The sequence below is a fragment of the Hyposmocoma kahamanoa genome, unplaced genomic scaffold (assembly GCF_003589595.1).
Source record: "Hyposmocoma kahamanoa isolate Upper Pololo Valley unplaced genomic scaffold, ASM358959v1 98263, whole genome shotgun sequence".
Classification (NCBI taxonomy): domain Eukaryota; kingdom Metazoa; phylum Arthropoda; class Insecta; order Lepidoptera; family Cosmopterigidae; genus Hyposmocoma; species Hyposmocoma kahamanoa.
Window position 1 is genome coordinate 826,175 of NW_020655550.1, and position 17,906 is coordinate 844,080.

General features: G+C 34.7%; 1 protein-coding gene across 1 annotated transcript; it reads left to right on the top strand.

Moving 5' to 3' along the window:
* Nucleotides 1–9,379: 9,379 nt before the first annotated feature.
* On the top strand, nt 9,380–11,919 carry LOC113238802. The gene is made up of 4 exons (XM_026475643.1): nt 9,380–9,411; nt 9,670–9,752; nt 10,935–11,070; nt 11,840–11,919. The coding sequence occupies exons 1-4, from the start codon at nt 9,387–9,389 to the stop codon at nt 11,917–11,919; spliced, it is 324 nt and encodes a 107-aa protein (XP_026331428.1). The 5' UTR covers nt 9,380–9,386.
* The last annotated feature ends 5,987 nt before the right edge of the window (nt 11,920–17,906 follow it).

A 17,906-nucleotide genomic window follows, 5' to 3' on the forward strand; every position in this document is an offset into this window, starting at 1 on the left:
ACCGCCACGTATTGCCGCAGAATGCAGATATATCGTTGTTCTCGAGTAAACTTAGGTCACAGATCTATAACGTGTGAAAATGTATTAAGTCTCGACTCTATCACGATCAAAGTTTTACACTTAATAAATATCGACAATTACTAATGAAGTAGTAGTACTACCGCAATAATTATAAAGACACAATCTAGTTAAGTGTAAGTATCATTGGTTTCCAATTTACGTGTTATTTAGTACTGTATTTCATAATACAGAGGGTAGCGAAGCGTGACGTGCGTTATGAAAATTGAAAACAAAAACTTCTTGCAGGTATTTCTAGAAGTTATTGCGTACACAACATTTTAGTTCCTTTTTCATATTTACGATGTGTTAAGTAGCGATGTTATTAATTTGATTGTGTGAGAAACAAAATCAAGTCGACAAATGTCTTAAAATATAAATAGTTTAGTTTTTACAACATACGTTATCATCGGAATAGTTTTCTTCAGGTTGATTTTGTGATTGAAGAGTCTTGATATTTTCAGCTATTTCGGTTGAGTCCGGCGACGAAGACAGATTTAAATTTTGATCTTATATAAGCTACCTAGCATACGATCTTCTGTTGATTGGAGAATGTACCCACCATTTTTTTTATTTTTAGGGTATTATACTGTAACAAGTCATACACACTGCGTTGATGTGCAGCGGTCTCGTTTTTGCGAGTAGGTATTTTGAGCAAAATATTCTAACATTCAATACATAGTAAAAAAACTTACTAATCAATGTGAAAGTTAAAAATATCTCCAAAATATTGAAATAGCTTATACTCCAATGATCCACCTAATAAATGATTAAAAAATATATAAAAAATAGGATGAAAACTAAATAAAAATAAACAAATGGCCACAACATGATGTAATAACCATGAAACTATAAATAAAAATCTTACCTAAGAAACATCTTGAAAACAACGAAGAATTCCGGTAACAAATTTTCCAAATTTTATGTCACAACAAAAGTATCAATCCATTTTTTTTTTATAAAAATTAATTTCATCAACAAAGAAACACGTCCACGCAGCTTGAAGGATGAAGTCTTAATGGTAAGTCAATAAGAGAAACAACCCTTTACACAAATCATCACAAAATTAATGTCATATTTCAACTATAAAATTGACGATAAACCCACGTGTTCAACATAATTTAACACCCATACAACCGCACGCGCGCCCCCGCTAACCAACTCTATAAAAACTATTTTAAAATTCGAAACTAATGATAACGCGTCAATTTATGCGTGAGCTTTTTATTAAAATAAGATTAAGGCTCGATCTTGAAGCTCCGATACTTCCGCGCGCCAGCGCATCGGGACAACGACTATAGATAAAAACCCACCACCAAGCCTCTCTTTCCCGCGAGCCTTATTTTCTTTTTTATTGAAAACATGCGCTCGCGCCTTAACGAGTTCCTTTGCGTGGCGGGGACACACCCAATTTCAAAACAGATTGAAACTTTTAGCTAGTGATTTCAAAAATAATAGTTTAAGTTTCATTAGAAAAGAAAAACGCAAAGGTTTTAAACAACTTCATTTCAGGCAATGAAACACATGCGCCAGAAAAGGACGGATAGATATTACAATAGCGCGTTTTTCCGTAGAACCTATCTCGTTGTTTTGCGTGAAAGAAATGGAAAGAGTCGTTCGTTACCAACGTTGCTTTAGATTAATGAGTTCGAAAGAGACGTAGGTAATGACGCTGTAATTACGGCAGTTTTGCGTAAACGAGACGAAACTATAATGATTGGACGAAATGACAGTTATTGATATTGTCGTAATAAGAGTCGATTTGTGCGAGTGCGGCGATTTGCTGTGTAGGCCATGTGCGCTAGCGCATCTAGATATAGATGCTAATGTTAATTAGAATTTAATGATAGGTTGAGACGAGATTCGTTGTTTTTGCGGCCGAGAATAAGGTTTTAATTCGAGCAATCCGCTGCGTGCTTAACAGGTGTTTCGTGTAAGTGTGTAACGTACTTACCGTAAGTGGAAGAGAAGAGCGCTCTTGCGTGACATAATAAATTGGTGATGTGAAATGTATGTGGGGTTAATTGAGTCCAAACAATCTGCGTACTAGTGTAAATTCCATTTAATCAAGTTCCAATTGTATTTGCTTCTACCGATGCTGTGTTTTTATCAAGACAAAATGCAACGTGTCTATATCCAATAATTATAACCTACTATATCATAGCAATATAGCAATGATATACGGAGATAAGTTACGTATTGAACCTATAATGATTTTAAAATTGCTTACATATCCTTTACTCCAATTTTAACAGGCTTGTTAAGTTTTTTAAGTGGTGAGATAAAATCGACAGATAAAAATTTCAGTCGAGTGCGTCGCTCCAGGGCGGCTCCCGTACTACGCAGATAACCACCGTAATCTTAACATCTACCTACAAGCTAATATGGGATTTTTTTGTATTTCACCAACAGCGATGGGCCAAAACCACCCAAAATAAAATATTGCAGTGTTTTTCATTTTCTTTCATATCGGTCTGGTGAGGTGGATAAGCAATTTTATTTATTATTTTCTTTAAACAATTTAAAAAATACGTTAAATTCAAACTATTCTTGTTATATTTAGTATAGAACTGTTCGATTTATAACCAATAACTATGTATTTTTTAGCGTTTTACACGTCGATGTTTCTATATTTGAATTGCCACAATTAATTTATTTTCTTCAAGTTCTGATTACTACAATTTGATTCTGATTACAATGCATGTCCATCGTACTTAATGCTGTCACGAGAAGCCATTGATAAATAAAATCCAGGGGATGAGACAGGCGTCCGCCTTTTGCGATTGTCAACATCTACAACTTCGAATTTTGAATTCAACATACAAATATGTATATAAAATTATATTTAGGTGTTATTATAACACATAGTTAGAAAACATTAGTAAAAGTATCTGAAAATAATTAAAATATAGTTTCATTTAATAACGTACGTTAAATGAAACTATTTATTAATTATTTTTGGATATAATAATATAAAATACTTCACGCATTTTATGCAATGTTGCAAATTTACACAAATTTTGATATTTCATAAAGTGTTAAAATCTCACTTCCGGTGCATCTCATCTCACTTATGCATACCAGAAAAAGAAAGGCGCATTAAACTGAGGAGAGGAGAGGGCTTTTATTTTTTTTGTAATAAACTATCGGCAGGTTGAATATTGAAGAGAATTTATGGTGAAAAGATTTTTGGACGTTGTTAATGGATGAATATGACCCAAATATTTGGTGTCCTATGGTGCACTAATTTTGTTTATATAATCTACTCCTATTTATGTTTATCATTTATAGAAAATCTGTATTTAATAAGGATTTTAGTTCTAGCTTTAGGCTAAGTATTGTAAATTTTGATTGATTATATATATATATGATGATAATATATATTTTATCAATCACTACTTGCTTTACAGAGACAGAAAAAGTTGACTCAGTTCGCTAGTCAAAGTAGATTTGAATGTCAGTAAATATACCTATAATATGTTGTAATTGGGCAGTATAATTTCGAAAAGATCCATATTTAGCAGTCCGATGTGAGTAAATATAGTGTAGCTTAACAGGTAAACCCTCGTTTTGGAGTAGGTCTGTTTTTAACGACGGAACGTGTATAGTTTAATAATATAAAGGCAAATAGAGTAAGTTTAGCCAATAAGGCGGTTAATACAAAAGGGTCCAAAAAGCGTCCGGCCAGTGCATTGGGACCGGCGTTGAAGTGACACCGCGTCATTAGCGCGCGACTCACGTGACTCACGCGCCGCTAAACTGCGGCACGTGCGCCCGCGCCGACGAGCACCCTCTACCCATACACAGAGTGTTTGTTCATGTTTACATATATCATGAAAAAATTATTCTTCTTAGCAAGTTACTGGAACAGATCGCATGCCAGTATTTTTTCCAGTCGAATTGTGTTGTTATTGACGTTAAAAGTATGTTAAGAATTTTATGGATAAGAATAATTAAATGTTCAGTACGTTATACACTTGGTTATCAGGAAGGCTTGATGAATCAGCCTTTGTTTTTGTTTCTCTATGCATCATTCTCAAATTGCTTCAATAGATATTAAAGAGTAAAAATCTTAAAGGTTCGTTTAATCATACAAAATTCTTTATTACAAGACAAACAATTGAAAAACACCCCGTAGAGGATGCCGCGTGGTCACAATGACGACGTACTTAACAGTAACAGCAGGGAGGTCCTTCCAAAGGAGCCGGCATGACTCCCAAAATCACGTAGTCAGCCACCCCAATGTAAACAATAGACAAAAGCACCGCGGGTTATTAGGCTAACCGATTATTATCGAGAGCCTCTTACTAGGAACGCAGACGGTACCGCTCAGGGTGCACTGGATTTGTCGGCTTTTTGGACTAAATAGGTCGTTCAGATCTAATCTCGCCCTCTCGGGTTGACGAGGTCACTATCTTTTGTTTCTGTAATGCTAATATGAGAACATAGTCCGTTTTATTACTTTGCATGTTGCTAACGACTTTAGTCCGTAGAACTAAAGATTAATATCGCACTTAGCTTGTGGAAATTATTACATCTCAATTTACGTTTCCATGGAATTTCGACCTACATAGTTGAGGCAAACTAGAGCCGAAAATGTCTAGTATAATATTTTAATGGACCGAGTAATTAAAGTGGTAAAAAATTGCTAAATTTAGTTTGGTGAAGCAATTTATAAATTAAATTTGAATTTAACTTTCTGCTACATGGAATGTTTGCTAATGAAATAAATTGCTGGTTCAGTTTGCCAACGAACATTTGATATAATTTCCAACATTTGACGCCACAGATGACATAATATAGCACTATAATTTTAAAGAGGTAGGCAACTTTTACAGTATTTCAAGATCTTTGTGAAATATTATGTGTCTATATAATGGATCATTAATATGTATAAATTTTAGGCTCTTTTATTCCTTATATAAAACTTTATTTCAACAGTATGTACTCTTCAGATTCAGATTTTATTTCGACGCATTCGTCTAACCGTCGGCACGAACGTATTGAACCTTTCTTTCTATAACTTTACGAGGCATTGTATTGCACAGGTGGTCCAATTGACTTTGTAATCAATGTAATCCAAGCACCACCTACTATTAATAGTCCTATTATACCATTTATTTATCATTCCGCCTAGACTGAGGTTCTGTTATTAAATTCTGTACGTTGAATGTGAACCACAAAATTAATTACTTCTTTCTCTACAAGTCATTACCGAAATTATTTCGTATAATCTATAATTTGGTATTAAGACTTGCGTTACCAATTTTTACTAAAGTGTTAAGATTATTTTCAAGCTTGTAATAGATTGTTCTCAATATTTATTTCCTTGCAACTCCCCCCAACCCTTTCTCATTTCTTTTTTCTGGACCATATTTTTGTAACGCTTAATCTTAAAGCCAGGCCGTTAGTTACAGGGTGAGTGAAGCAGACCTCACTTAGGATGCATTTTTTAACAACAGGGCTGTAGCTCCAAACATTTTCGACCGTATAATTTTATTTGTTGTAGCAAAATTGAAAGATTATAAAGCGTCTGTGTTCTGATTACAATCTATTAGCTTTTTGATTGAGCGCGATTCGAGGTTTGCAAAGGTTCGAGGAAATGGACCTCCTCTATACATAGACATAATCTACCTCCATTGATATGATGACTCAAGATAACGATTTCAAGATTAGGTAGACATGCTTATGAATTTACTGATACAATAATTATCATAATGTGCCTCGTATAAACACATGTATATGAAAATATGTAGGCAGTGTTTGTGAGGCCGTTGCTACAATACGACTCAGGTCGACGCGGGAACGAAGATTCACCATGCACGCAGGTTTGCTGAATTGTAATTTCCGAAAATAGTTGAGCATCTAAGTATCTTTATTTCTTGTGGATGTATATTCGCTATTAGTACATGTAGACTTTTTAAACTAGATTATTAATTTGTAGAGCAGCCCTAGCGCCGGTCGCGGGGTCGATGGGCGTGGAGTGCAGATGGCGCGATTGCGGCCGATGCGTCCGTCCTGTTTACCTGACGCTGCCCGGGCTCGCGCTCGCTCAGCAAATACGACAACCTCTGGCTAAACTAGAGCGAAAATCTCCCTTTGTATATTTACTGCTAAATAATTAGGAGTCAGCCTTTGGATTGCTCTCGATTTACCAAACAAAACACATCTTTGACGTTTGCAAAGATTTAAATTTGGCGAAAATGTACTTTTTCCTACTATTACGTGTATATGTATTTTCCTAACTCTAAACATAGGTAAATAATTGCGACAGAAAAATCAGCTTCATCAGTTTAATGAACCCACAGCCGAGCTGGACATGGCGAGAGAGATAGTGAAAAGCTTCAGGTTAAGTTTAATGTTCTGACTCTATTACAAACAACCGCTGAAAAACTTAGGCGCCGGATTAATAAAATTACGACTAGCAATTAAATTGTTTTTTAACGTAGTAAAAGACAAGAATTGTTTTTCTTCATAAAATTCTTTGATCTTCAATAATTTATGTTAGAAAATGCCTCAATTGTTTTTCCGTCTCAATTGTTTTTATTAATAGAGTTCAAAATGTTTCGAGTCAAATTTGTCCTTGACCTGTGCAATACACCTGTTTGGAGGGCGACCCCAAATCGCGTAATCGCCACAAGCGAGCGGACGCGGGAGCGAGCGGGTTGAGCGGAGGCGGGGGCGGGGGCGAGTGCCCGTGATTTAATGCCCCGCTCGCTAATTATGGCTTGTTCAAATTGTAGCTTTCTCACGGACCGCGAGGCCCGCTTGCATCGCATACCATTTTTTTGCTCATATTGTCTGTTAACGATTCTTAATCTTGCTCTATTATGCTTTTATTGACAAACACTAGTTAAGTTTAACAAACAATATGTAACATTATTGTCATGCAAGGTAAGGACGTAAGGACTATTTTTTTTTTCAATTTAAATCAGATTTTGAAACGAATGAATTCGTTTATATAATTTTTATTAATTACTACATCGAAATATTAACATATATTCTTGTTTGCGTACATAGCAAGCTTCTACATTAACTGCACTAAGTGAAGTTTTCTTTTATTTAAACCAAGATTAATTCTCTGGTTTTTGCGTTACCACCGTATCAAGATGCGCCCGATGCCCGGTGTACGTTACTGCAATCGCCATACTTATTCTGTCTGCCTCAACCTGTTACCCGGTCAACCTTCGATTGTTTGCCTCTCTTTTGCACAAGCTCAATTCATTATACAACTATCTTCCTTCTTCAATCGCGGGTCAGGCTGGAGTACATTACCGTAATGATACTTAAACACATATTTAAGTAAAGATTTTTTTGCGTAAAAAGTTACGCGTCTGAGACTTGTACACTTGTAGAGCTCGTAAATACTTTGTATGCGGTACATTTGTAGCTTTATGTGTAATATTAATTTATTTGTCCTTATATTTTATAGTAGGACACCCGGGTTGATCATCAACGTGATTGTATACTGAAAAAATATAATGTAATTTTTATATAGATTTGGATAAACTAGCTAACTGGTTAAAAATAATGTGTCACAATATTTTTGTCACGCATCCATTCATAAAGCACAGATTGGTTTTTAAAACCCTAGTCTGTTCTCATATATGTGACACAAAACTGACACAATTAACAACTTAATTGTGTTCGAGACTCTTAGACAAAATAGCATTTTAATGGCGTACTATATGTTAGTGCTATAAAATTATATTCATATACATTGACTTACAATTATATGGACGTCGGGTCCGCGCTAAAAAGTGTCCGAACTTATAGGGCGTTAAAATCGTATACAGAGCGTCATTCACGCTCTAGTCTTCATTTGTTCGACTGACAGCGAAGCAAGCAAAATTAGACAGTACTGCGATGACATTACAATTTGAATTCAACGTTTTAGCTTTTTCATATTCCTTGACATGTCACTACGTTTAAATAGGTTGACTTGGGACATTTTTTTCGTGTTTTTTGTATTAGACCCGTCGTCCATTTATTTGTAAGTCAATGTTCATATATAAAACAATTTTAAAAGCTACAACGTTTTCTCACCATTAGAAGTATCGCATGCGAATTCTAAAAGGTCGCACAAGTCCAGAAAAGTTCTAGATTGTTCGCCCATCTTTCCACAAATTGGTACCGTGTCGTGGACACACGTTTCTGCAAGGTAACAATACTGATCTATTTTATTCTGAAACAATAAACAGGATGATTAATTTAACGATACAATCAATATTATTCTATTATTATTGATTGGTCAATTTCGCTATCATAAGGCCAACCAACTTCCAAAAACCCAAAGAAAGGAATAGTACATAGAAAACATAAAAAGGTTTTATATAAATAGATAAAGTTGTGTCCCTCGGCAGACTACTCAAAGTTCTGGCAGTCTGTAATACTCTTATGTATGGAGCAAGGTAGCTGATCCGCTGAAACCGAACCATCGGTTCTACTTAGTTTATTTTTTAAACACAGTTTTTTTAAATATGTCTGAAAGAATAAATGTACACGCGTACCTCTGGAGTCGGTAGATTATCAGGAATATGACTACATATCGGAATAACAAAAGTGAAAATCCACGCACCTAAAAAGAGAAAACAGTATAAAAAGTGGACGCAGGTGATTAAAATCAAAATGCAAACACATATTTCAACACTTTTAGTTTTCTTTTAAACTATCCACATAATTTTTAGATTTTTTTTTAAATTTTTTCTGGTGAACACTCCCTATAATTAAGATATATTTGATATTTTGACAAATAATATATTTTCTTACAACAAAAGAGCAGTCGCCGCGACATGACGCCGTAGTATTTACGAGGTCTTATACATTTTGATAGTATAGTTGTTACATCATTAGCGTAGTGTTTATTCCCATGTGGTATAATTTTGCCAAACATCAGGAGTTCACAACATAACGTTTAGAAGTATATTTGAGTTACAGTTACATATCGTCTAGTACTTTCACATGTTACTTACTCTATCAATAAGAAGGTTTAGTTTGCTTTAGAAACCTGTCGTCATTGGGACAATTGGCTAAAGTTAGCGACGTAGATACTTTAATATTCTGAAGTATAATAATTGGATACCTCTATACATCTAGTATCTCTAGAATTTTAGAATCATAAAGCATGGCAACAAAAGATCGAATTATTTAATATCCATGAAGTTGACTACCGCTGCTTGTGGTTTACTGCACCAGATAGTTTTCGTAGTACTTGTACGCTAAACTAAATTTCCTTCGAGTTGAATAAAGTTTTGATTTTGCAAAGTAAACAAGGATGGTGAAGTCGTAAACTAGTCTGTTTCTACATGTTGGATCTACCGCCCGTCACTATGATATTCAGACGGGTATACACCAGTAAGTTTTTGCTTATGACATACTGTCCTCGTAGCATGGCTGTTGCGATATGTATATCAACATCCGTCTAAAGTTAAATTACCTGAAAACATTCTTCAGCAGGGATCATGCTAATATTTTCAACTGTTGTGTCTGCAGTCGCAAAGTGGAAACGATTTGAAATAAAAATTTTAGTGGAGAAATGTAACGCTGTGTAATGTATAGATTTTCGGCGTTAAGGTCTTTTTTCCTGAAATGTTTTTTCATGTAATTTTTCAGGTCTTATTGTTATCGGGCTTGCAACAGAAGTATGGTCACACGTTGAAATAGAAGCTGAAGATTACTTCTTCCCCCTAGAGCCGGTAAGATATTATTTACCATTGAATGCAGTAATGCACGGAATCTTCAGCATTATAACAAAATATTAGAAATTTTCAAAATATGTTTATCATAACACATTCATAGAATGTTGAACAACATCGATTTTTATTAGCTGGGTATTTAGGTACATGGCAAACCCTTGAAATTCTAGCATTAATATTGACTTTTGAGCGAAATATTAGAGCAGTTAGTAGAATTTTATAATTTGATTCCATCCTCACCGGTCTTCTTTCGGTTTACTAGAAGTCCGGAATACTTTGACTTGGCACCCATTTGCATGAAGCACTTTGTTTCATCATTTCTATGGGATACACTACTGAAATCTATGCTTCCCAAATGCTACAATATAGGGCTATCCGAATGCGGAACAATCGACCACATGGTTGTTTAACATCAGGTAAAGTAGTGGTCAAACTTCTGAGTGCTTTTCATCAAAAAAAAATAAGTTCCTTTTTTAAAGAAATTTAATGAGGACGAAGAAATTATTTCAATTACACGTCGACGGTTCCAATCTAAAGTTAATCTTCAGAAATAAATAAATAAGAATAAGTAATTGGTTGACATTGTGTCTAGAAAGATATTCGTAATGCGAGTCTTCGCGTTGTAAAGTTTATCTGTCATAATATAATCTCAGTACAGAGTACTAAAAAAAACCGACCTCAAAAGTCATTCACCCCTAGTTTACCACCCTTAAAGGTGGAATATTTTCTTCAAATGTAAATGACACCACATCTGATCTCTTTCCAACAAAAAAAGAATCATCAAAATCAGTTCATAAGTCATTCGTAAGAGATATCGCGTAACATATTTACAAAAAAAACATACAGTCGTATTGAGAACCTGCTCCTTTTTTGAAATCGGTTAATAAAATGCAACATTGCATAAAACTATGTAGTAACAGTAATAATGAAATGTATAAATAAATAAAGACAATGGAAAACCAGATGATAAAGAGTTATAGGCATACATAGGTATACTACTTCAATTAAGCAAATTGTACGTGTTTTAGAGGATTTCGAAATATCGAATAATTTATTTTGGTTTCCCATACAAATTTTCAGTTCACAGGATACATATTGTATTTCATTAGGCGTTAGAGCTTTCGATGTGACCATAATACGCACCTTTCCCTCTAAGTCCTAACCAACTTAAATTGGGGACAGGTTATCAATTTCTGCAAGATGGCGGATCAATGCCAACACGACTTCGTCCCGATCTGCGGGCAGGATTCCCTCGGTATCACCAGGATGTTCAACGACGTCTGTGACCTTTATGAATACAACTGCGATGATAAAAAACGTAAATATTTTATCTATACAACCCAAAACATTGGCTAAATGAGTAATGAAATTGTAACGTGACACATTTCAATTGAGTGTGAGATAAATTCCAATATTTTACAATTTTTTTAGAATAAGTAGGACAAAAAGAACATGCATTTTTTATTATTATTTAATCATTGTAGTATAATTTTTACATTCTTTGATGTGTGACGCCATTGTAACATGTCAAGTCTGAATTGAATATAAGAAAAATCCTGAAATCACATTGTAAAGTGGTTTACATACAGCTATTGCGTCTTTTCATCATCATCAACGCATCTGTACGTCCTACTGCTGGTCACGGATCTCCTCTTCGTCCGCCATCCTGGCCCAATGCGGCAATGTTTTCCAAGGTTTGTGAATGTTCTCGTGGTGCAAGTTTCATCACGCCAAGCTCATGGTAGATTTAAAATTAATTTTCGCACATAATTTTCGAATAATCAGAGGTGCGAGTCCGGATTCGAACCCACAGTCTCTGTTTGAGAGGCGGTAAGTCAAATTATTAGGCTACCACGGCTTTCGACTGCATCTTTTCGTGTCGCTTTTATTGTGCACGTCTATAGATTTAATTTTTTTTCTACATTAACAGCAGTGATACGCTTGGATGCACCCAGCTAGAACTATCGACACAAGGACGAACATTGTGGTACAACTTGCAAGAGACATGTTCAGCTATTTGCTTAGGCTGATAATGATGATGTTAATGACAAAATGTAACTCTTGCCGGTTCATTATTATGTTTGCAGAATACCGACATGTCAAAATGGATGTATGCAAATACGAAGTAGCAGCTGCCGAGCGACTGGGTGACGACGGCACTAGATAGGACTTGTAGTGTAATTTTTGTTTTTAATTAAATTACTAAGTCCAGGTATTTCATTTCAAAATATTCCTACCTATTGCAATGGCGTAGGTAAGTACAGTTCCCTACATATATTTTACTAACGAAAACAGTGATGTGAAAATTTGGTAAACTCGTAAAAATATTTATAAATGCAAGATAACTCTATAACTTGGTACTGTAAAAATAGACTTTCCAATGTTTCACCCACATATTATTATTTTATAAACAAATAAATTTTAGAACAACATCACATATGTTGCTCTAATCCCAAAGTAAGTAACTAAAAACTTGTGTTATGGAAATCGAAAACAACGACGGTACTACAAACACTCAGACCCGAGACTATATACAAAAGGCCGGGGATTGAATAAGAGACGTTAGAGATGGTGACACCATGAAAACCGCTGTACAATCCATTCGCAAATTTGTGCAATCAATAATAAAAAAAAAGTATAATTAAATGAACATTCACATTCACTCATAGACAAATTACTCAAATGTGGTTGTAACTCAGAGGATGAAAAAAAAAGTAAATTATATGATACGTAAGTGTCATTATTTGGAAAGCCACAAAAATTCAATTTAGTTAGAAAATCTGAGCCATACTAATGTTTGTGGCATCTTTTAATGATTAACAAAGATTTTAGTTATTATTCATTCCTACGTTCTTTGACTATAGAGTACACAATTAAAATGACACTCTACAGCGACTGAACACAAACATATTCGGTAAGCCCTGTGCGAAATCACATACGAGTACATCACTGTTACACATTCCCTGAATTATTTAAACAAATATGTTACGTAGAATCTAGTTTGCGCATGTAAAACATCAATATTGGCAATACGTGTTTGGTTTGTCAAATTACGTTCCGTAAACAAGCACAATTTTCCACGAATTTCAAAATATATTGTAATGTATTTTGTTTGCGTTCGTCTCCCTTTACATTATTACCATTTAAAAAATGAGTTTTTTAAGAGTGGTTTTAAAGTAGAAGTACTATCATGATACGAAGGGTACATGGCGTGGAGCAATAAAACGCTGTAGTGTATTTCAGGCCTAATACAATTTTGTCGGTTTTGTTACACATATATCCAAATACAACTACGCTAATTCTAAACCTATCAAACTCAATATCCCGCAGCCGATGTTGTAGCTTCATCTTATAGGCTCTGCTCGCAACAGAAGGACGACGAGCAGCGCGGACATTGTTGTATACTAGGGCTTCTTTGACAATCGCATCTAAAGTGGTTCATGTGACAGCAGATTTTATAAATCTGAATACTACTACTAGTTCTCGAGAAGAAAATATTGTACTTTCGAAGTATTTCTGTATATTTTTTGTACTTTAGTTATTTATTATTGAAATGTGATGCATTTCTAAATTAATTATTAACTAATTCTCAGTTTTTTGTAGTAATTACTGATTAACGGTGTTGGTGACACCATCATTACATATTTACTGTAAAAAAAATCATAATTAGTTATGTTTTAATTGTGTGTGCTGTTGTTTGTTGACACAAATAAATTGAAAAAAGAATTCCTTATTTTTAATTAATTTATTATTTAACCTAAAGACTGCAAAATAATACAATCATGATACCAATAATAACATTCTGTGTTACTTAATAATCATTTCACTATTATTTAATTTTGTATGAAAACATGCTTACATATTTATTATTTTTATTTAGTAATTGTAAATTATGTACATTGCCTGTTCTCTACTACCTATTTAAAAAAAATACAAAAAGCTTAAGGACATAATCAGTCCAATGTATGCTTTTAATTAAACACTTTTAAGTTTTTGCTTTCACTTTACAAATGCAACGTGATCCCTATTATCGACTAGCTGCTACGTAGTAACGCGCAATAGCTTGTTCATGCGTCTTCATAAAGATAATACCAAAGCGCGCGCGCTGGTTCCATTACACGACGCGATACAATGGCCAATTAATAACCTGGCCGATATCGCTCGCACCGTGCGTTAACGGCATGTTGAAGGGAGCCACTCATTGTTTGGATAGATCACTTTTGAGCAGTTAATTGAAAGCCTTAAATGGCAAATTGGAGGGAAAATTGTGATAGTGCATTCTGCCAGTATATTTGTATATTGCGTAGTAAGTAGTTCCTCTAAGTGATTGACAATTCAGTAAGAATAGTTTCTACTTATAGGAACAATTAGAGTATTGACATAATTAATTATAGCTTAATTAAACCTTTTAAACGTCGATGTTAATTGAGTAACGGTTGAAATAATTTAAATCAAAAGTGGAGTAATTAATTAATGACACTTTCAAAATAATTGAAACTTTAACATTTGTTATGGAAAGATTTAAAATTATTTCCCAATAACTGCAAACTGCATTAAACATCCATGGACCTCCCAGAGAGTTCACAACTAACGATCGTCCGGGCCATGACATATTGTCGGTCGGGCAGACTATCGCGTCGCCTAAATTGTGCGCCGATTTGCCCACTACTCGTGCGATTAATTTGTTATTGAGCATCGCTATTGACTTTACGGCTGGTTGTTAAGATATAGAAGTCGTCGTGATTGTGTTTGAAGTCTTTGCGATAAACTTGCGCGAGTCTCACTTTGAGAAAGATTTGTATAGAGCAGGAATCCTGTTATATTGTTCGAAAGTGTTCTTTGTTATTATTCTTATAATCATTACAATGTTGATATATGACTTATTTTTGACTAATCGTGACACCAAATCGACTTGAATTCATCCTCAACCAAAGCGACTGTTTTATAGTTATGTCGTAAAAGTTCGGACCAGAAACTTCCAATGAATTTATTTTAATCAGGTAAGTAAGGGAATTTGATGGATTTTTAATTTTACGATATATTTCGTGCGCCACATTTAAAATTCTTTGTTGGAAATTGTACCGGAATATTTATATAGATTTCAAACTTGCTATTAAAAATATTATACTTTCTATAGCATAATGCATGACTGAGTGTACATAAAAATATAAACCTGAATACACATAGATAAATATAGAGATAAAACAATCAGGAATCCAATGTTCTGTAGCTATAATAATTAAGTATAGTTTCAAAATACTGCGTGGTCTAACAGCTGCTTCAACCAACCAACTCAAAAAGAAGTAAAGTGGATCATACCTTTTACAACGGAGCAGAGTTTGTTTGAATTCCGAGTTCTGGTACAATTTCCAGTTCGGTGTATGTCCAAAGGAGAGCGCGCAGAAGACGCGCGTGCGCACCCGCCGTTCCTATTACCGGATAAGTGATAATGTGACTAGAGGAAAAGCCGAATTTTGACTTGCACACGCTTTAAGGTGACACCAGTCTTAACAATAATATGTTAAATGATCTATTTACCTGTAGAAAAATTGTCGCATTTCGTCTTATGATGTATTTCATGTGAAGGATGACAACAATAAGATGTCATCTGACTGTATATTTTGTGGTGTTTGGTAAATTAACACAAATAGTCCATGACTCGTGCTGCTTCACATTTATAAATATTTGCGTGTCAAGTAGGAGGTTACCACAAAAATGTAACACATTATATTTGTAATATGTAACCTGCTTATGCTAGACAGGCAACCGTCCATTATACGAAAATTACACTAAGATACTTTTACCACGTTTTCAGCTGACGCTAATTCTACAAGTTAATGGTTATCTTAATCGTGTAGCTGATGTTTGAGGTTTTTTATAGGAAATTATTTGCGGACGCAATCAGTTGTAATGGGAAGTAAACTTCCTAAAGGCCGTCTACAAGTATTTGAATACTGACGAAGACAACTAAAGTTGTTTATTTCTAAACAATTGATTTGGGCTTTTCGTTTAAGTTCCGCATATTTATTTTCACGAGTGTTACGAATTTATTAAAATATACTTAATGGTTTATATTTTTTTTGCAATAAGTTTTATGCTTTTTAAATGCAGCTAATAAGTAGTTTATTGTAAAGTAATTTACTAATTTACTTTACTAATTGAAGCTAACTAATTAATGCAAAATTCTTTGATAAGTGTGTTAAAAAAATTTGCTGATTTTGTTTATTTTACTTTTATTCCCGTACAAGTCGAAGATCTTACGTATTGTACCAAATGGCATCACTGGGCGCTAGCTGCGGTAACCAATAACAGATCGCGTAAATACCACAGTCGCCTTGTTAACCCAAAAAGTTAACAAGGATCGGGTAGCACTTAGCCAGGGCCCGCTAACTCGGTGGACAAAGCTAGTATCTGTTTACCACGCCTAGTTGCAGGTTAAGTGAGCTAATTGATCATAGAATGTCGGTGCAGACAGCTGCTACTTCGGTCTTGTTTGTTTTACAAAAAGTTGATGTTTCAAGGTTAGTTCCATAATCTTCATTCATTGGTACGACTTACGAAAACCAACTATACTAAAAAAGTAAAACTACGAAATTTGCAAAAATAAGTATCTAAGCTTTTATTTGCAATTAAATGTATTAAATTGTTATGTTTACATGAAATACACGGATGACGCATTTATCTCGGATAGTCCCACGGATTGACGCTCGTTACTTCTAAGTTCACGTAATTAAAGGTACAGCTGAAATAAATAAATGTATTAGACGAGTGAGTTACGATGCCTCGCGGAGTCCTGCTAATAAAATAAATGAAGAGCCGGCGTTCGACTCCAGTGTCGTGGTATTATGTCAAACACGCATAACTTTCTTATCTTAACTTTTTCGAAACATATTTGCATATATAAGTGGTAAATAATTACCGTAAATTCTACATGACTACATAATACAGAATACAAAGACAGTGCTACCTGTAAAAATCGATCATATTTCATATTTGTTAAAGAAAATAAATCTGGAATCGATAGTCGGGATACGACGTTTGACTTGGACAAGGCTGAAGAAAGTCAGTGCGGGCCGCTCTAGAGGCAATTGATTAGTCGGCGTTCTTTGAGCGCGCGCGCCGACGCTCACAACAATTTGCTCGCGGCCCGACCGCCCTAATTTTAATGGCCTTATAAAATTTATATTTAATGTATTTATCATACAAAAGACTAGAGTGGATCGTACATTTGTTTAACCACCTGTGGGAAAATGTTATTTCCGATTTAAGCCATTCAGTATGGATCATGGTGTTTACGTTATTATTCGTTATTTATGTATTTTCACAAGAATTTATACATATAATCTCTGAACGTTTTTCGAAACAATAATACACCACATTCTGATGTCAGAACTTATTATTTACTACCTGTACATATTTAAAGGAGCTCTCAAAATAAACAGAGTGGGATGAAGAAACAGATCAGTAGATTATTACTTTCTATAAGTATTAAAACATACAAAGGTTTAGAAATACAAATGTGTGTTAGTCTAATAAGATTAGTCTTTCTTCGGAAAAGATTTATATTATGATAATCGAATAAAATACAAATTGAGGCAAGATCTATACTAAACTTTCAGCACATTATTGTTTTATTGCGTACACGTAGCGCACCAAGCGCCGGCGTACGAGTCGCTACATGCGACGAGGTAACTCAAACAAGCCTCTCTAAATACTGACAAAAATGCGTTATGAATTTTCAATAAATCACAACCAATTAAGACCCTTACTTTACAAATGTTGAATATTATCTCTTTTTCATTTAATGTATTGTTTCTTCTTTACTAACAGGCCACACACCCCGCAATAAGAACATAGAATTTAAAACAAAATTACATTTAATATTTTATAAAAGCCATTCAGTCGAAGAAAACTCTTAATGCAATTAAGTACAGGCAATCAATGGATGCATTGTGCATCCATTAATATGTCGATAAGCGGTAACCAGACGTCGCCCCCACTAGTGGTACCCCACGAGTGGGGGCGACGGGTGAAGGTGTCGGTAAATCGATGGGGGCGGCATATACACGCAGTGCTACTCGCGCATGCTCTCTCTCCGCAGTAATGGCGAGCACACAAGTTACCAACATCTTAAACTTTCTTGTTAATAAAAGT

Bases quoted from the DNA above. Each gene is read 5' to 3' on its own strand.
- LOC113238802 (XM_026475643.1), top strand. From the start codon at position 9,387: ATGATATTCAGACGGGTATACACCA. The intron at 9,412-9,669 runs GTAAGTTTTTGC...GTAATTTTTCAG, and splicing joins ATTCAGACGGGTATACACCA to GTCTTATTGTTATCGGGCTT. The intron at 9,753-10,934 runs GTAAGATATTAT...AATTGGGGACAG, and splicing joins ACTTCTTCCCCCTAGAGCCG to GTTATCAATTTCTGCAAGAT.